The sequence below is a fragment of the Pocillopora verrucosa genome, chromosome 4 (genome assembly GCF_036669915.1).
Source record: "Pocillopora verrucosa isolate sample1 chromosome 4, ASM3666991v2, whole genome shotgun sequence".
NCBI classification, from domain to species: domain Eukaryota; kingdom Metazoa; phylum Cnidaria; class Anthozoa; order Scleractinia; family Pocilloporidae; genus Pocillopora; species Pocillopora verrucosa.
Window position 1 is genome coordinate 11,352,564 of NC_089315.1, and position 20,841 is coordinate 11,373,404.

The 20,841-nt window shown below is 36.5% G+C and overlaps 1 protein-coding gene and 1 pseudogene across 2 annotated transcripts; both read right to left on the bottom strand.

Moving 5' to 3' along the window:
* Positions 1-357: 357 nt before the first annotated feature.
* LOC131777405 (uncharacterized) lies at positions 358-10,464 on the bottom strand (annotated as a pseudogene).
* A 3,260-nt stretch (positions 10,465-13,724) lies between these two features.
* Positions 13,725-20,777, bottom strand: LOC131777407 (TNF receptor-associated factor 5-like). Of its 2 annotated transcripts, XM_066164886.1 has the most exons (10): positions 20,558-20,777; positions 19,917-19,971; positions 19,485-19,583; positions 18,777-18,824; positions 17,905-17,988; positions 17,349-17,450; positions 16,631-16,708; positions 16,356-16,439; positions 15,718-15,795; positions 13,725-15,491 (listed from the first exon to the last, which is right to left on the bottom strand). In XM_066164886.1, exons 1-10 carry the CDS (start codon positions 20,722-20,724, stop codon positions 15,264-15,266), a joined length of 1,023 nt encoding a protein of 340 aa, XP_066020983.1. In that variant the 5' UTR covers positions 20,725-20,777; the 3' UTR covers positions 13,725-15,263. The 2 variants fall into 2 exon arrangements, with proteins under 2 accessions (XP_066020983.1, XP_058949686.2); XM_059093703.2 differs by lacking the exons at positions 16,356-16,439; positions 16,631-16,708.
* Between the last annotated feature and the right edge of the window lie 64 nt (positions 20,778-20,841).

Here is a 20,841-nt window from a genome sequence, read left to right on the forward strand (position 1 = left end):
CATAACTTAAGGATCCGCATCGCATTACATCACACCTACCGGCATCCAATAAGCTCAAAGAATCTAACGATTTCCCCTTATCCTGACTTTCTTTCATCACGGATCAACAGGTTAATGTCTCTCGGAAGATGGTACTTTCCACAAGGTTTGAAAAAAATCAAGGCTCCACCCAATTATCCGAGCATATTTCGTGCCAAACGTAGGTTATTATTTAGACATAAGAATATAAATCTTCGGCTGAATTTCCTAGCACACCATGTATTGCAAAAACATTATCGAAATAGAAACATGAGTAACAAAACCCTGAGAAAAAAAGTAGTTCGTATATAAATTAAAACGTCAGGAATTTGAGGTGTGTATGTTTTCTGTTACCTTTAATTTCTAACATTAAATTCCAACACCTTAAGAATTACAAACCCTTTCATTAAAAGGCTACCCCTAATTTAATACTCTACTAAATCTATACATCTTATCAAAGAAAACTAATCGCAATATTTTATACTGTACAGAGAAACTACATTCAACAAACAGGAAAATATGTTTGAAATCAACTGATTACTTAATAGCGGAGCTCGCAGAGCGTAGCCCCATAATTATACAAAATAGTAGTAACCCATCAAGCCGGAAAAATTTGGATGTACGACCGTACGACCGCACAAGGTGCTACTTTTAACATGCGTGGTCAACCGTGCCGCGGGCATGCCAAAGCTACGGCTTTATTCAGTAGTCCAGTGGTCAGTGCACTGGGCTTCGAGTCGGGCGACCCGGGTTCTATTCCTGGCCGGGGCAAGGTATTGTGCCCTTGAGACGTGCGAGAAAAAAAATGCGAGCTCCGCTTTTAAGCATCATAGTTTATGTACGCCCAGCCAGGACGATAAAAAATTAGAGGAATTCCAAAATATTTAGTATAATTCCTTGCAGAATACAAGTTGTACTGATTCTCATTACACCTAGTATAGTACAAAGCAGTTTATATCCAAAATTTAAAAATATTCAAACAAGTATATAAATTCTTATCAAAGATAATAACAACTGCATTAACTAAGCTGGATTATATAATAGTTTGAATAACTTATCTTTAAAATACTTCTGCAACTTTAAGCTGACTCATTACTTAATTAGGGTCTACAATCGACTCGACCATTTAATGGCTATTCATGAAAAAAGGATAAATAGCTATAAAAACAGAAAAAAAACCACTACAATAAACAAATACTACATATTTCTACATAAATACACACAATTTCACTAGGAAACAAAATATATTATATTTGCACACGCCATGTACATGCCAACGATGAGAGTGCAAATCAAAAAAATACTTTGGACAAGTTGGACATTCTATATTAAGGTGTATCACTTAGGGCAATACACAACTATTTCATATCATGCCAAATAAAATACAGTAGCTAACACAGTTAATTAGACCTACGCACAAACTTCTAACATGCGATTCACTGTGTGCTATTGTATCATTTTTGTATTGATAACACAATCTGATACACACTAATTAGAGGGAGACTTAGCTAATTTAGTCACGATGCACTCACTATCTCCTCACTGCTCATCTCTTACCACAGGCCAAATATAAAAAATATCCTTTTTTGCAAGAAAAAAGCCGGCATTCCTTAACAAGCCGAACATTATCATTCGGGAGTTCAACCTATTTTTCAGCAGATTAAAAGCGCATGCAGCGAGATCTCCTTCTTGCTTAATTACATCATTTGCCTTTTCAATTTACTTTTGCCTATACTTCCTTTTACTATGTACATTTGGACTTCAACTTTTCACGCAGCTAACACTTTTGCACTGTCTTCTATTCTAAAAACTAAGTTAAATTGCCCTTTATTTTGCATAACTCATGGGGTACTCTGTACCACATCAGGTCCATAAGGCACGAGTAACTTCTCTATTTTGCCGGTTAGCCGACGGACCATTGTCTCAAGAGACTGCGATCGGTTCTCCAATCTTTGCATCTTAAATTGGGTTACTTCTATACTTGTTATTAAATTTGTAAGATCGTGGCGAATACGAAATGGATCTTCTAAGACAAGAAGACGTTTGACTTCGTCGTTTAATCGGTTGTGTTCAATTTGCAAGTCAACAAGGTCTTGCTGCATGGTGGCAATTTCAATCCTGAGCAGGGAAATGTCATTTTGATGAGACTGAACGAACTTACGCTGATCTCTCACCTCCTGAACCACTCCCCGTCGAAAATCTTCATTCTGTGTAACTCTCTCTTTGAGGTTCTCAATTTCCATGCTTAGTGCTTCGCAGCATGATAATTCAGAAGTAGAATGTACACATTTGCTACGTATCTCAGATCCTGTGGAAGCTCCTGTAGCTCTCGGCAATGCAATTTCTTTCAGGGCATTCTTATTGCCATCTGTTGCACTCGACGATGACGTCAAAAATCTGTAAAATATTTTCAACATGCTGACTTCTTCAGGCTTGAGGGGGTCCTTACCAGGCGATAAATACTGAAATTCATTCATTGTGTTTACTTCATGGTATGAAAGTGACCTCTCCTGAAAATGAGAGGAGACACGGTTTGAGACACTTATAAATGCAAATTGTACAGTGAAGTAACGTACGGCTCGGCAAAGACTGGTTGCAATTCGCAAACAAACTTTACGGTCTTATGCAAATAAAGGTCGAAGGTGCGGCAGGATGACCTTTAAATTTCTCTTAAGTAAAATTCGACGTTTAAAGATCAGTTTTTTTTAAACAAAACATTAATGATAAATTACTACAACAAAAACAGCCACAACGAAAACAACAGAAGTTATAAGATTCTTCTTTCTACGCTGGAAAATTTAATAAAACATTTCATTTTTCAGACCGCTCATTATGAACGAGGCCGAATGCATCTGCCAAACAGAACAAGTAACAGCCATGCTTAGTATCAAGAAAACAGTCTTCTACCAAAACCAGTGTGAAGGCTAGGGTTTAATATACAGATAGCTGATGCCCAGCTGTAATTCAAACAATCGTCATGAAGAATAGCTTTCCGGGGCGACCAACTGAGATATGAAACTGAAGTGGTGAATCAATCTCAGTATCTAAGTAACTACGCACCTACCACTCCCCTACCCCAAAAACAGTCAACTGATGACCAGTTGGGGTTACTGTTGCTCAGAATTATCATTGTCTTAAATCACGGTAAAGCGAACGCAAAAAATAGAGGCAAAGGCTTGTATGTAACTGACCTCGTCGCTGACAAAAAGGGATTGTGAGCCACCGAGGTCTTTAAAGTTTTGACGCTTCTCGTTCAAAATATGTGAGAAAAAAGACAGAGAGTAGCAAAGTACTGACATAAACAAAATGCACAAGAAATGATTGACTCTTATTGCTGTAGTTACCATTGAGACAGAGAATAAGGATTGTGCCACGTGACCCGATATGGGTGTCGCGATCAATCAGATAGCAGGATTGAAAATCGGGGAGGCTTCCGAAGATGTTGAGGATTTCTAAGGGAGTCAAGGGAGTATCGTCAAGGGAGTCTCGTCGGTCGGACACCCTACCTAGTGACAAGTGGAACAAGTATCCTGCTCTCTTATTAGCTTTAAGACGGAACAGTGGCTGATTTCTTCTAACACAAATGAGTGATAGAACTCCTTCTCGTTTATCAGTGTTTGTGTTCCTTGTTTCACTCTATTACTCGAAAAAAAAAGGGGGGGGGAACTAGATCGCGTAAAATCGGAGAGACCGGCGCCTGTTTACCAGCAAATTGTCATAAATCGGAAATAAGCGAAAGCAGGGTTTAGTAAATAACTTACCACCAAACAAGACCTTTTTCTTTTTACTACTATATGAAAAAATCAATCACTTCCTAGCCTTAAAAACTTGGTGGGAGCACTGGGTTGGTAATAATACGTAAGGAAATTTCTCATCTCTGATCAGGAAAAAGGAACAAACCAAAGAGCCGCTGCGAAGTGTTCGAGAAAGCGCTGTTGTATAGTTGTTACAAACCATCCATCTTTTCATTGTTGGCCCGTCCTTCTATTCGCTCAATCAGTCAAAGGTGAACCACACAGCTGTCATTTCAGCCTCTTAAATTTATATCTAACAAAGGGGATGCATCAAAGTGATTTCAGTTTCGGATTTAAAATCATTAGTTGACAGAGAGGAACCAAAATTATCTGGTAGGATTAGGAGGCATACAATTCGTATAGCCATATACAGCTGCTGCTTTACTAGAACTCACCTTTCTGTTTGTAGAAGGGGCTTGCAAACCTTCATCTACTTGGAGTTCTCCGCTGTCTTCGTTGGAGCTTACGTCTTTTGGCTATTTAACAGAGTTAAAAATTTTTGAAAGCATTAATTTGGGCAATGAAGTTGGGAGCCACTGGTGAAGCTGAAAGCAAAACAAAATTTGAGCTCAAGCGTCTATGGCATGAAATAAATCGCTATGCAGAGCTTGAACTCAACTAGCACCGCGCTGTACTATCCAGGCACAAGTGACTAGCTAGGTTCCTAAGAAAGGCTCCATCGAAAGGATAAAAAAGTCACACAGATGGTTAAAGAAAAGTAAAACAGAGAGAGTGAGATTGATATAGGTTTATTAAAGAAGTGCGACTGTGCACATTAACCACATATCATATAAATTCCCATAATAGTAGACAGAATGACCGATTGATAACTTATTTCTTGTAAAAGATGTCATCGCTCATTGCGGTATTAATGATGAATGAAACGTTTAATAATTTATATCACGATTAAGAGTCTTTTTTCACTACTGAATCGGGTAGAAATCGAGGATTGCGATTTTCAACTGTTGGCTTGATTTTTCAATTCATGAAAGGGGTAAGTTTCTAAACAAACTGTGGTGCTGCGTCGGTGGGCGAGTATAACAGGGTAATGTAATTATAAGCAAAATTTCGCTCTGACGAAGGGCTAACGCTCGAAACGTCAGCATCGAAACTTTTCATGGCGGCTAATTTGCATTATCAACTGAGTTGATAATACTTAATTACCCTATTCAATTCAGTCACTCTAAATCGTAGAGCAAAAGATCAAACAATCCTTCAAAAGTACAACTAAAGGGCTTCAGTTTCTTTTGTAAAGGTATGACAAAAGTAGTCACAGCTACTTGCCTTCGTAGCTTAACAAGCTCCTAGAGGCAATTACATGTAAGCTTGAGCATCACACCATCCACAAAGGTAGGTATAATACGCCTGTCCAAAGTCATTGAAAAATATTAGGCACACATACAAGGCGATTCACAATTAAAAATTTACTTCCAAAAGAGATTGACAATGCCCAAGAGAAAATCAAGAATTCATAATTAATAAATGTTAATTTAAAGAAAGAACCTGCCTTTTCCTTGCTCAAAATAGCGCTTCCATTAGCTGTCACTGCTCCCTCAGATTCACTGTTATCTCTTCCATTAACATGGTTTTCTTTTGTAGACAACTGTGTGCTACATGGCTCTTCCTGGAAAAATTCACAAATATTGATGAATAGTATTGGCATTCTAAGAATTTTCCTTTTTCTTTAGCATTTAATACGCCGATCAATTCTAAGCTTTAACATCCCACCCATGGCAACCCATGGCATTTGACCATCGTCCATGCCTAGGGGGTGGGGAATTTGAACCTTGCCTGGCTGGGGTGGGGAATTTGAACTTGAACTGTCAAGTCTTTCCAGCAGAATGAAAGTGTTATAACTTAAAATATTAGGGTGTTTAAATGTAAATAGTTCACTTTGGCGAGCATAAGGCTCTGAAGAAATGGTCTACAAGGTCGAGGTTTTAAAGCTTAGTCAATGTGTAGGAAGTCACGGTTGCTGATTTTTCTGTTTGAAAAAAAAATTGACCATCAAAACCGGCACTTGGGTGGGGCATTTGAATACAATTTTTAACCAAGGGCCAAGGAAGGTTGGGAATTTGAACAAATCAATCTTCAAAAATTAAAATGCCTGGGAAAGTTGCTATAGGGGGGATGATGAAGCTTCGAATTGATTGACACATAAGATCAGAGCATATCCAAAGACCATTAAACTTCTAACAAATAATAGTTTACCTCATGAGGGAATTTTACCTTGTGTGTTTGACATTTTGATTTATGATAACTGATGCAATGTATAATTGCCATACAAATGTAAAGCACTGTAATTAAAGTTTGCAAAGATAAGCCAACATTGATTGAACCCAAATGACTTGAATCAATTGCAATCAAATTAACAATTTCTGAATGAGTCTTAAGTTGTTTACCATTAGTCACACCGGCCTCATTGACCACCGTGCAACAATAGGTCTGCCTCAGTTGGTAGTTCTTTCCATAACTTAACCTGTCTGTCCAGACTGGTCTGGTACTAAATTAAGGGAGTTGTTATGATTCAGAGCTGACCTGCTAAATCAGCTAAGACTGAAGGTAGCTCTAAATAAGATTAACCCTTTAACTCCCATGAGTGACCAGACAGAATTTCTCCTTACAATATCAATACAGTATTAAGCAGACAAGTGTTGAGAATAAAGAAAAATATAAATTAGGGGATTATAAATTGATCCAATCCCAAATTCTCCACACCAACATCACAAGAACTGTATGACAGAGATAAAGGAGAATTACTAATGAGATCTTGGGAGTTAAAGGGTTAAAGTTTGCCATAAATATTTAATCAATTAACTCATACTGAATAAATGTTATCTGACTCACTTTGTATTCACCATATTTCTTAGATGTTTGCTTTTTTTTTCTGGCAGGACTATGATTTTCAGCCATGCAGCCACCAGGATCAAAAAACTTCTTATCCCTCTAAAAAGAGTTCAACACAAATAGTTTTGAGTTGTTAATTATTATAATTCTAACTCAGTGGACATTACTTGGATCACTGCATGTGCATGGAAAGGCACAGACATGATAACTATCTACATGTAAGTTTGTGTAACATAACACAAAATTTTAGCAACTGGTCCCTAAGAAACCCCATCATCTGAGTGAAGTTTCTACTGTTTTCACCAATGACATATTGTTTTGCCTTATTGGTATGTTGAGGTCACATGTACATCCAACTTTGTAAGTTATTCAATTACAGCTTGAAGAGGTTGAGGAGTTTCATGCTTTAGTAAAAGTAACATTTGTGACATATACTGAAATCAAGGAATTAGTTGAGATGTATAAAACTTAATACTTTGAGGTTTACCAATCCCACAGCATGTCAATCAGAGGAGCATAGAGGAGGGTCTTAATTGCTACCTGACACTGGGATTTATGTCAAAAGTTATTTAAAATAAAAATCAAATATACATGTATGTATAACAGAAAGTTTCCCGAAAGGATGGCCAAAGAACAAAAACACTTCTTTATTGAGGCACTCTTCTTTTAACTCCTACCTCGAAATAAAAGGCTGGTTTCTCATTGCTTAGACAAACCATTCTGGGTGAAGTGTTCAAACGCCTGAGGATTAATTAAAATTAAAATCCACACAAAGGTCAGTTTTTAAGAGCTTTGAAATCTTTTTTAAACTGCATAACTGTTTGAATATTTGAATGGTGGGGTAATTTGAAGGAATGTTGAAAAATAGGTAGTAATATCATCCTTTATTGGCCAAGAGATGGAATATACTCACTTATCACTAAAATACATGTTTTACTGGGAATGATGACTGTGTATTGTCTGTGTTAATTGTGGCTGAATTAAACATTACTGTATTTTAACAATCTGAAGGGGTAAACAAGTGGAAAAATGGGAGAGCAAAGAGGGAGAAATGATATATTTCCCGCACCAACACCAAGCCAACTTTCCTCAACACATTTGTTCACATTGAAACTAATTGAACTAGACCCCATTTAAAATTGAGAAATCCAGTAATCAAAGCATGTAAGAAGCATATAGCTAGACTTTTGTCTGACCCCTGAAACTGTTCTATTGTTTGTTCCTATCTATTTATATGATAACCACATTCCCCACTTCACTCACAGGACTGCACCAAAATCAACCTTTTCCATTCTTCTAATTCTACTAATAATGCTCAGATAACCATTAGTCACAACATTTCAAGTAAAAGAGAGTTGATTTATACACAAGATGAGAAGGTTATAAACTTAAGTATAATAATCAGCGATTATTTCAATATTCAAGGCACTTCTCTGCCTTGTGTCTTGTGTCGGGAGGAAAATGGCAGGTAAAGACATCATCATTATAGTCTAGAAGCCATGACTGGAAAATTGAGGTTTTGAACAACCCAAAAGTTAGAAAAGGTTTGATAGTAGTTTGTGAAGTCAAATTGTGGTATAAGTTTTGTGTTAAGGTGTTTTCGTGGACAAACCACTGTTCAGCATGAAAATGAGGCTGACTATAAAAAGGGGTTCCCTTGCCTTTTGACTATGTTTTCTATGACTAAATTTCTAATGTGAAGTCATTTTCTTAGCAGGAAGTTTGCTCACTCAAAAAAATCATGAATCATGTAACATGACTGACTGTGACTCTGAATATGCAAAAAACACTCATATATAGGAAAGTACTAATTACTATAGTTTTACTTTCGTTTACAAACATTTGCATATCATCTCAAGGGAAGAATGAACATGTTTTTGTTGAACAAGATAAATTTGCACTAAATTCTTATGTAAAAACTAGACTTGCTTTCACTTGGCATGAAAACAAGGCTGGCTTATAAAACAGAGTCTCCATGGCCTTTTGACCATGTTTTTTAAGACAAAACTCCTTAGGTGAAGTCAGTTTAATAACAAGAAGTTCACTTACTCTATAAGACCATGAAATCATGTCAACTAGGTGACTTTTCATGTGACTCTGAATATGCTAGAACATCACTTGGACTAATATGTTCATTTCAATTTCACAATTTACACTTTTCAATAAGTAACTAGTATCAATAGGTAACCAGTTCAATAGCAATTGAATGAATCAACCCTCTAAAAACAATTAACTGTACATTTCAAAGACAAACATTGCTTACAGTTTTAACATTAACAACAGTGTAAAGCCACACCTCAACTTAAACAATACTCACCTACAATACAGATGAGAAACATTTATAAAATTAATAACTTTACTTATCTTACATTACCATTAATCTGCAAACACACACAAACCAAAAAATAACAAATAAAAATTAATAACAAAATTACACATGTAACAATCAAATTTAACAGTTCCCACAACAAAATAGTCTATTTATTTTGCCTTTGCCTTTGCTTAGCATTAAAGAATGAAATAATATGTGATCTTAATTAGGAAACTTATCATGTATTGCTTTACTGTTTTAAATTACTTTAATTAGTCATGACTGTGAGTCATATTGTTTGACTAAAGAATGTCTTAACTGCAAATAAGTAAAAGGGACTGAGTGATATCCATTTTTCTAAGTTCATAACAGGACTGTTCCCTTTTTATGCAGACAAGTAATATTCCATTTTAAATATAAGTTTTCATGTTATCACCATAAGTCCAACTAGGTTTGAAATTATTTGAGGTGTCTAATCTGCAATCTTATCAAGCGATACTTTGGTTCTGAATTGTAATAAATCTTGTTGCTGATACATTCTGAAGTAAGATTATAAATGAATATAACTTTATATCTTTGAACTAATGTGTGAATTCTTAAGATGAAGAGGAACAATGAAACAACTAAATGGAATGCTCTTAATTAATCCAGTCAGAGTTAAACCCAAGAATAAATGACATTCAATTTCAAGTTCCTTATTCACTGGTCTGGTGCCACACCTTCAGCAGCTGTTTTCTTGTTTTCTAACAAGTACTTTACTGGTTTTGACCCAAGATACCAAGTGATAATTATTTAGTATTTAACTTCACATTCAGTTCTTATTGGTAGCCATATCACATTAAAGGAAGATATGGTATCCAGGACATTGAAAGGCATACATTTAACTGCATTTAATTAATGCCTTGTACTGCCATCAAAAATTACAGGAATAAAGAACAAAAATCAGGCACAGGGTTATGTGATTATTAAGGAAATGTGACTCAGTGCTTTAATTATATTCAAACTGTTTCTTTTTGCAATATATTTTTTTAACTATTTTTTTAGTTTTTTAGATCATCAATAAAAGTAACATTAATAAAAATCACACTTTCAATGCACAGAATTGTCTGGGTATACAATGTAAATTTGAAGATTAAGCACAACTTCTACAACCCTAAAAATTGGAAAACTCATATTGGATACACTTGAAACAAACCTAAAAAAAAATTGTGGCTCATCAATATTCTTTCTGTGAGTACCAATTGGATAGCTTGGAAAGGACTCGCCAAGCCCTTAATTCATCTACAAGTGACAAAAGAGCAACAAAATGGCTTTGTTATAGTTACTATCTCTCTCCACTCACTCACCAGAAATCAAAATTGTTTATGTCAGCTGAACAACATGAGTATTTTTTTATGACTTGCCATAACAGCGTCATACAGTGGGAATCCACACTGATTACAAACTGAAAGGTCTCCATCAACATCCATCATGATTATTGCTGCATTCTTGATTTCTTTCCTAAAAACAATGTAATAGTACATCAGTAACATAATTTTCCACTCAAGTTTAAATAGTCCCACACATTGTAACTGTGATATCACTGGAATTGATGAGAAGCTGCAAATGTAGGTCCTAAGTTTGACAGGAGTTGAGATAATTGTCTCGTATTCAGGTATACAAGAGTCCTATATGTGCTCAGTGAAGTTTGATGAATGGGTACTAAATTATAATTTGGTTGAACACAAATAAGGTACTCCTACGGTTCCTAGGGTGAACCGAAAGCAAGGCTAACATTGATAATGATCTGGGTGCAAGGACCCAACGAAACAAGATTTCTTCTCTTACAGCCGTCATATCAGAAAGGTATTCCAAAGATACGGCCAGACAATGCAATAAAAGAAAGCTAAAAGAAGCTATTCTCGTTTCCGTCTTATTCCCTTAGGTATGCTGGAATAATAAAGCCATTGAACACCTATATTAATGCCACGTGCTGTATTGTGTAATTGTAATAAACTAGGTGCATTTTGTCTCCAGCATCTTGAGTTCAAAATAAATGTATTTTAAGTTCCTACTTAACTAAAGGAATCTACTTAGTAACTAACAAACTAAATTATGCTATCGATAATCAAAGGGAAGTAAAAGTACGGCATTAATTAGATCAAACATGTGTATCCTACTTCTCGTTAATACTTACAATATGATTAAAACATAAATGTGTCTCAAGGAAAACTCTTCTGCAAGGTAAAACCTTCAAGAAGCGAAGAAGACTACTCAAAAATTATTTCACCTCCAGTAATTTTTATAGGAGTCTCAATCCCATAATACATAGCGTCGATTCTCTATCCCATCATTTCTATGACAGACACTCCAGAGGGCGGTGGTCATAAATCCGTAAAAACCATTCCCTTGACAACCACCGTCACCGTTTGATGTTCGTTGCTCCCTCGCTCGTTTCCACTGACTAGGAACGTGGAATAGGTTTTAAAGGAACCAAGTGTATTCTCTGTAAGCCTTGGGGAGGGTGAAAATAATTATAAGGCCTTGCCAGGTAACTGGTTATCTCTGAGGATTTTTTTTATTCATTTTAATTCAAAATCTGTTTCTTTCCTTCTTTCGTTTCTTCAACGACTTGAATATTTCTAATAACTATACTCAGATCCTAGAGTCTGACAAGAGCTTATTGTAGGAAAGGGGGTTGGTGGGGTGGTTAGTGAAGTCCTACATTGTCAACTTAGTACGATCTGGAACCATGTCATTCCTGCTATCACTAGTATTGTCATCATCATTATCACCCCCAACCCCATCCTTGTCCCTGTCTATGTTAATTTGCGTTTATCGTTATCGTCATAATTGTTATTATCGTTACCATTTTCATATTACTGCCATTGTGAGTTATTACCTCTTAATAAAAAGGTAATAAATACCTCCCCTCACTTTATTACACCTGAGTCCACCTTTCGTTTCTAACCCCAAGGAAAAGCCTTAATTTGAGGCTTTGAAGCAAAAGGACTAAAATTTAACGAATGCTTTAATTATTTTCCCTTTTATTCCACCAGCACAGTAATCCCATTCACAGCAACTGAACCCTCTTCTTGCTGCATTGTATACCTGTGGGTTGTTCTACCCAAGTAGTCTGATAAGTAAGGGGAACACTCAGAAGACATACTTCCTACCGAAAACATTAATCTAACGGCAACTGATTCGGTTGAGTTAGTTCTTTTCAGTCTAACGGTACATGCGGGTACAAGTACAAGCGTGAGGAAAGCTTTCTTTCCAGCGGACCATTTTTAAGCGAGAGACGTATACGTATGATCGACACTGAGGAAAGATGCATTTTGAGATCATTTTGTGTAGTTATCTTCCTTATGTCCTTCCGTGCTCCTCAACGCCACGAAAAACAGCTAGTGGATCATTTTGCCAAAAAGCTCTGAATACTCGAGAGAAGCCCAAGCAAGGAAAGAGGCCCAAACAAGACTCACAGAAGAGTGAGAAAGAGGCGCTGGGGAGGACAAGGATGCAGAAGACAAAGGATAAAGTATATATCGAAGCAAATGATATACAAGTGTAAATGTGCAAGGGTACTAGACTGGGTATGTGCTGCTATACAATGCTCAAAAGAAAAAGTCTGTCCGCCAAAGGTAAGCATAAGTACAGCATATAAGCATTGGAACGCCAGCCTCCTTGAGTTCAGCGGGAATTCCGCATTTAGACGCGAATGAACCACCTACAAGGCGCAAACTGTGGCCGGAGAAATCCTGCGAGTCCAATGGAAACGTGGAAGCTAAAAGTTAAAAAGTTACATGCCATCGTTGAGAGACTTGCCCGTGATGAAGTCAAACTGGTTTGCTGTGGATGTGAATGTAGAGAGAGTGGTAAGGGCGCGGACTGTGCAGAGCAAAGACTGAAGTGAAACCAGAAAGCAGAGAGGTGATCCTGGGATTTGCGGAACAGGTAAGACGAGAGCAGTATCTCTGAAGTAAAGTAGTGAAGTGAAGTAGTGACATGGTTCGTGTGTCAATGAAACGAGCCCCAGAAGTGGTGAATGTAACGCGACCCAATGACAACGCGTTGTGATAATGCGTAAAAGGTCGTAAAAGTGTCGATTGAACGTGGAACGAGATGCGCTCTCCTGAGAAGTGAAGAAACCAAGGAGGAGAAGAAGTATCATTTCGTAGTTACCACAGGCACTTGTAGCGAAACAAATCAAAGGAACAAAAGTATTCCGACAAGTGATCGCAAGAGGGAGAAACAGCGTCGTAAAAGGTGGTACGATAATGAAGATCAGTGTCCCACTAACTTGATCAAGGGATCGGCGATAGTGTTTTCGAGGCCCGTTAAGTGTAGGGCGCGCAATTCTAAATCGAAAAGAGAAATGTAAAACCAGAGCTCAAGCGAAAACGAATGAACAAAAAGAATGCGACTGGGACTGAACTGATTGCGAGTCTAGGGTTCTGATAGTCAGTTCTGACCAAAATTCGTTAGCGATGAGCAAGGCAGCAGGATCGATGAATCGAAGACGGGCCAAGAAGGAGAACGAAGAGGGTAAACGCCGTTTTAAGCCAAGCGAAACTTGTCCCATCAGCGTAAATCGGCAAGAAGGTCAGAGGGAAGTCTACGAAATTCTCGTGCGATGCGCTGAATGAATATTTTCAAAGGGTTAATGCAAGCGCATATTTAAGAACATTTCCCAATAAGAGTAAGGTTAACGAGTAAGATTATAACTCATAAAACAACATTAAGACCAATAATATCAAAGAATGGAAACATGCGCAAACCATTATAAACAAAAATTCTTTAATCAACAACTTTTCTAATACGTAACAATTTTTTTGTTTCAATAGGTTATTCTAGTTTATGATACCAAAACTACTAGAAAACTAGGGTGGCAATGAATAACCGGTATTGGTGATACCATACAAATTTATACTAACTTCGTTACCCTGAAATCGTTTGTCTAACAAACTACTATGTTATTTCCACCTTTACAAAACCCTTTAAAAATATTACAATTTAGAGCTTAAGAAGCTTTATGAGTTTTTCATCGTCTCACGAGACTCTTATAAAATGAGACTCTAAGAAAATAGCCTCAAAATAAGGTGACAAAAAACTCTTCCTGATAAAATTCGAAATTGCCATCAAACACTCAAGGGTGTTTGAGTTGTATTAAAATGATTTTTGCACTGTTTTACATCAAGTGTAGTAATAAGTACTGGCATATGGACTGATGGGGTCCAACCCTCTATTACACTACAGTGGAACAACAATTTATGATGCTCCAACCACATCTACTGCTAACCAATATGATAATTCTTGAGTTACCACATGGACAATAGAAGAATATTCTCTAACTATTCTCTTGTACTGCAGTAGGTAAAGCTTGATTCTGGTCAATTTTGGCAATAGAATCATTTTTCCTTGTATCTTTACTATTTAAGAAATTGAGAGAGGAGGGGGGGCACTTAATGGAGTGTGGGTGCCTATTTTAGGAAATATGCTACCTATGAAGTTAGAAATATCACTTGTTCATAATCCCAAACTATCCTCCTTCCTTTTTCTGAAATTTCCCACGGTGTTATCGTTAAATTCCTTCCAAAACATGAGCCAACAGGTTAAAGAAGTTGGTGCGACCTGGTATAAAAACACGTCTACTCTCTAATCCCTACAGAATTACCAACGATCAATTTCTCCATACAATAGCACTACCCATTCAAACTTAAAGGTACTGATTAAAAAGAAAAGATCATAAATTTTGTAAACTGGCCCTACTAACAACAAACAGCTTTTTTCTTGTCAGGAACATGGGAATGAAGTTTGGATCTTGATGAAAATTAAACATAAATACCAGTTACCAGCAAAATTGCAGATTTCAGTGTGATAAAAGCTGTGTTTGATACAAAGTAATGCAGATAATGGATAATAATAGACAGGATAGGCTCCTAATGTCTGAAAGTAGCACTAATTCATTAAAAAAAAGAGAAATGAAACATTGCTTTTCATAACAAACAAACTTCGACTATGTCCCTCAAGAGTCACAAAAATAAATGAGGGCTATCTCAAAGGACCTACTTCAAAGACTAGGGGTTACAACAAGCACCATACATTACTGTAAAAACACAGGCATAATCACCTTTGATAGGAATCAAGAATGAAATCTGCATCAGCCTTGCAGGGAGTAATCTCACAATAAATTTCCCTCCACAAAGAGTATAGGACACTTTGTGACACTAAGATGACATACTTCAGCTGAAGAACTTGTCAAAGAGGCACAATCAAACTGTAAATAAAACCATTTCAGTGCCTCCTGGTGAACATCAAGAAAATGTAAACTGAGCTTGCAAAGCATCAAGGCGATGTTGCAAGTTAGCATGGCTGGTTTGCAAAGCAGCATACTTATTTTGTACATCAACAAGCTGTTTCTTCAAACAACTGATAGAGCCCTGAAGAGTTTCAACCTCTATGTTACGCTCCTCACAAGTGCGACCACTTTCAGCTACACACTCAACATAGTATTTACCACATTGATCCTTTTGTACCCTTAGCTGGAAAGTAAAAAAGACAAGAGATATGATAATTCCCTTGTGAAAGGTTAAGAAAAAAATGGACACTCCCAAGTTTTGTGAAAGATACCTTCCAGTAGTAAGAAAACAAAACACAGTACAACAAAACAAGACATTACTTTCAACTGACAGTAGAGAGCAATTTAAGAAGAGTAAGACCTTATCAACTTTGTCTCATCAAATGACCTTATCAAATTTGTCCATGTACCTGTTCTTCCAAAGTTTGAACTTTATGCTGCAAAGTGCTCAGTTGTTGCCTCAGCTCAACATTTCCTGTCGATTTTCCCTGAAATATGCAAATGTAGAAATGTGCAAGTTTTTTTTTTATGTACTTGTATTCAACCCTATTCACTCAACCTTTTCATATCTTACTCCAGTGTTCAATCATTGGTTGCCATTACACGAAAACAGCCCCTCTAGAGGTAACAAACATTTTTAAGCAATCAGTGACAAACATACTTTGTCATGGATTGTCACATCTTGCCTTTCTAGCAAGAAATGTAAGAAACAGTCCAAACAAAAAGTTTATCAATTTATTCATGGCTCTCTTAAAAAATAGTAGAACATGGTAATCATTTGTACGAGTATATATATATATATATATTGCCTTAAAAAGGTAGTAGAAACACCAGCCCAAGTGAGTATCTAACATGAATTACAATACCCCCATAATCCAAAATATACTTTGAATAAATGTAATTAGTAGCCTGGTGAATTAGTCAGCTCATGGATTGCATACATATGTAAGAGTAGTGCAAGTAATTGGGCCAAGTCTACTTGTACTTTGTTTTCTTTCTTTCACATGAGAGTGTGACTGTTTTTACATTTAGTTTATTAAATGATCACCATTTCTTCAATGCCCATGATCTTCCTTGCTGCCTCTTGTTGCTCCTGTCTTAGCCTTTTAAGTTCCCCATCCTGGTGCAAATTCTTAAAAATAATAATCACTGTTAGTCTCAGTCAAATGCAAACTCCCTCATTTTGTGAAAAAACCTTTCAATTGTAGGAAAACACAGTACAGTACACTTGGTCAAGACATTACTTTTCTGCTGAAAGTAGATAGTAAGTTAAGAAGAGTTAGACTTCAGTCAACCTCATCAAATTTGTCCATGTACCGGTACCTGTTCTTCCAAAGTTTGAACTCTATGCTTGAAAGTGTTCAGTTGTTGCCTCAGCTCATCACTTCCTGTCAATATTTCCTGAAATATGCAAATATAGAAATGTGCAAGTAGATTTTTTATGTACTTTTATTTGCCCCAGTTCACTCAACCTCTCATATCTTAGTCTGGTATTCATTCACTTGTTGACATGAAACAAAAACAGCCCCTTTAAAGGTAACAACTATTTTTAAACAATCACCCACAAACATACTTTGTAATTTAATACTTGCACTCATGTCACCAAACACAGTGTCTAGGGGTGACTAACATGGTTTTGTAGTCAAGTATGTGACTCAGCAAAAAAAAAAATTGCAGGTTGATCAGAATTTATAGTATGATTTTGACAGAAAAGGAATTTTGCTACAAGGAAAAGTTAATTTGGGGCAAACTGTTTTACTACAAGCGGGGGTGGGTTAATTCACAAAAGTGGTACGGGGAGAAACCTCCATAAACCATCTGATATGTCCAAGGAAGATAATAAGACCCTTATGAGAAAAATTGAAACAATTGTTTCACAGCACATACAGGAAACAAACAAAACATTTAGAAAGCACAAAATTAAATCAGTTAAAGAACTGGCATCGTAAAATAACCATTCTAATTAGAAAAACTGACAAACACTTTAACAACCTTGATTCATCATCTGCATATACTGAATCTTTATTGTTTAGTCCCTTACTTTATTGTCCAACTGACCATGGCCTTGGACTTTCACAAAAGCATCCGAAAATGCAGAAAGTTGCCTCCTTATGTTATGGATTGTCACATCTTGGTTTCCAAGCTACAAATGAAAGAAACAATCCAAACAAAAAAATTTTCACTTTATTCATAGCTCTATTAAAAAATAATAGAACATGGTAATTATTTGTATGAGTACATATACTCCTTCAAAACTGAGGTAGTATAAACCCCAGCCCGAGTGAGTATCTAACATGAATTACAATACCTCAAATTTGAAGGGTATGGTAATTACTCCTTCTTTTTAACGTGAAGCATCTGCCTCAGCTTATAGTCATATCAAAGTATTTGAAGGGATGAATTCTCCCACTGCATTTACAGCAATGTTTTGAGTTCACCTTTAGTTCTCATTCTAGATATTTGAAATTTGTCAGCTCATGGATTGCATACATGTGTAAGAGTAGTGCAAGTAAATGGACCAAGTCTGCTTTTACTTTGTTTACTTTTTTTCAAATGAAAGTACAACTGGTTTTACATTAGTCTAATGAAATGATCACCATTTCATCCATGCCCATGATCTTCCTTGCTGCCTCTTGTTGCTCCTGTCTTAGCCTTTTAAGTTCCCCATCCTGGTGCAAATTCTTAAAAAATAATAATTACTGTTAGTCTCAGTTAAATGTTCATGCTCAGTTTTCAAGCACTGACTGTTAGCACTAAATTTTGTATTACATGGTTGCCTCAGTTATAGGTTTTCAAAATACTTTCTTACTGATATCATCTATTTTTCTTGACCAAATGAATCAACAATTTAAAAAAAAAATCCTAATGATGGTCTTCAAGCTCATCTCACAGGCATCCTCTCCACCCAAAATTTTATGCCCTCAGTAAGTTACATACAGTGTACACAAGTTGATAGTGAAGTCATCCTTAGCTTTATTGTCAATCAATTTAATTACAGAATATTCCACAGATCTAACATCTTCTCTGACCATGAAATGAAGCAAATAATCTTTAAAACGTGAGGAAACAATGAAAATAGAAGAAAAATAAAAAACATGATGTCATTCACAAACCAATTTGAAATTGCTTATACAAAGGGAAATCATAAAGAGGGCCATGACAAGATAAAGCATTTCATATAACTTTAATTGAAATTTCACTTTTCCCTGACTTCACTCAAAGATATAAATTTCCCTGACTATCAGAATGAAACTCCCTTTGACTTTTCCCTGATCTTGAAAATTATTCTTTCTGACTTTTAAGTGATCTGTAATAATCATCTAAATCACTCTAATGTTTTTGATTACTTAATAATATGTAGTTTCAGGTTACACTTGGGTAAGCTTTGTAGTCAGGTAAGAGACAACCTCAGTGAATGATCCCTTGAGTTAGAGACCACCACACCAAAGAAAAAGGTAGATTGAGTTACCTTTGCACATTCCTCTTTGTGGCTATTGTGAAAATCTTTCATATGATCCTATTCAAGAAGAATACAAGTAATGTAGGTGCTTCAATACTTAAATGTGACTTCAATAACAAAAAGACAAAATTATAATTGGTATGAAGAAGGCTCATTTTTTGTTACATGGCAAGTATGGGACAAGGAAAAAGGCTCCATAAAAAATCAAACCTCAGACCTTTGAGTCTCCATGGCTCTATGCAAAGCATTAGAACACAGATTATCCCTTTGTTCCATGCAAGCCACAAGACAAAAAGAGGTCTTTCTTTAATTCATTATATTATTTAATTACAACTGGTGGTTATTAGTAGAATTTAACCAATTCTTACAGTTGCAGCTAATGTAAATTCACATTTATTCATGACTAGATTAATAATGTAATATTGTTGAGATCAATTGCAAAGAACATTGATTTTAAACATGCTACTGTAGAAACTCAGTACACCTGACTTCACCCCAGCCAGAGTAAAGCTAAGTACAAGTCAGGAAAACCAAGCACATTTCAAGGGGGAAGGGGGGGGGGTGGTGGTTGAGGTTAACCTGTCATGCAATAGACCAGCAAAGCTTTCATCACTTGGTGATAACCACTCTGGCAGTTTTAGGTCACAGTTAACTTAAAGACATAGTTGGATTGACAAATGTAATTAGGGTAATGTGATCACAGAAAAATAAACTCACCTCCAAATGCCATACCTTGCCATGCCAAGTGCAAGTTTTTATCTCACAGGACATAACAAGATTGTTTATTTGTGTTATTGCGAGCTTATCTTGGTGGCACTAGAATTAACAAAGTTAAAAATTCAGAGGATGTAAATTTAAGTAATTTCAAATCTTCTAATTTATAAATTCTTATGATGGAAAAATAGTTATAGGGAGAAAAAATCTTGAAAACCCTTCTTGAAAGATCAGAAATCTGGGGAACCCATACTCATGTACATTCTTTTAAAAACTGAAATTCATGGGGCTTAAATCCTGAAAGGATAGCTTACATTTAGGTAACACGTCGGCTTGGTAACACTCACTGTACTGGATTTACTTCTGTGCTTAGCATAGTGCTGGTATTCTTAAATCTGCCTTGAAGTTATATGGCATAAATAAGCTCAACCTTACCTCCTCCAACTTTACATAATGGCCATCAATAGGGCATGCCACAGTTACAAAGGAACTAGATAATTCAAAAGACTACATTAGTATTGAGAATTAATTGATAGAAAATAGAGCAAACATCGGCTGGGCTCTGCAGTGGTACGAAATCGGCCTTTCTCCTCACGACTACCACACACTCAGATCCGCACACGCCGCTGAACATCGTCACGTACATCAGTGAAAAGAAGCAATCAATCTTATTGGCTGATGGTGGATTCGCCAAATTTGCATAAAAACCGTTCGAGGAAGTTTATGATTTTACCTTGCCACCATGTTCAACTCGCGCGAGAAACTTATTTTCGCGGGAAAAGAAGTCTCCGACTTAAGATTTTTTTCTATAGCATTCCTTATCTTTCTTTCGAAAATTTATCAGAATATGGGCACACTGATACTAGTTTTACGCTGAAACTCTCGGATAGAAACATATACACAAAAATCATTCGTTGCAAAATATGCAAAATGTGAAGGAACCAACATTTTCCTTAGTCAGTGACACTTCTGTGTCAAGTAAGCGGAATAAAGTAAGTTCTCATCGACCCCATCACATGTTCTAAACTTCAACTTGTGATCTTTTGATTCACCGGGATTAACTCATTTTAACTTACCCCGAAACACGAAGGCTTTCCACACAAGTTCGACAAAAGCGGTGTCCACACGTTAAAACTGTCGGATCTTTCGACAAATACTCACAATAAAGGCAGATAAGAGAGCGAAGTTGGGGATTCTTTTCTATTTTGGCACGATTTTTCTCTCCTATTCGATAACCTGCCATTTCGGCACTTGGTACATTAGCGACGGAACGCCAACAACAATGCCGTGGGATGAATGGATAATTCTCGTACAACCGAGGGAATCGTAATGGTCTAAGTTTGGGTTGAGTGACGTTGAT

Excerpts from the sequence above, each read along its gene's own strand:
- LOC131777407 (XM_066164886.1), bottom strand. The coding sequence starts at position 20,724 with ATGGCAGGTTATCGAATAGGAGAGAAAAATCGTGCCAAAATAGAAAAG. Across the intron at positions 17,989-18,776 it reads ACAAAGAGGAATGTGCAAAG|AATTTGCACCAGGATGGGGA; the intron begins GTAACTCAATCT and ends TTATTTTTTAAG. Across the intron at positions 16,709-17,348 it reads ATGGTCAGTTGGACAATAAA|GAAATATTGACAGGAAGTGA; the intron begins GTAAGGGACTAA and ends TGCATATTTCAG.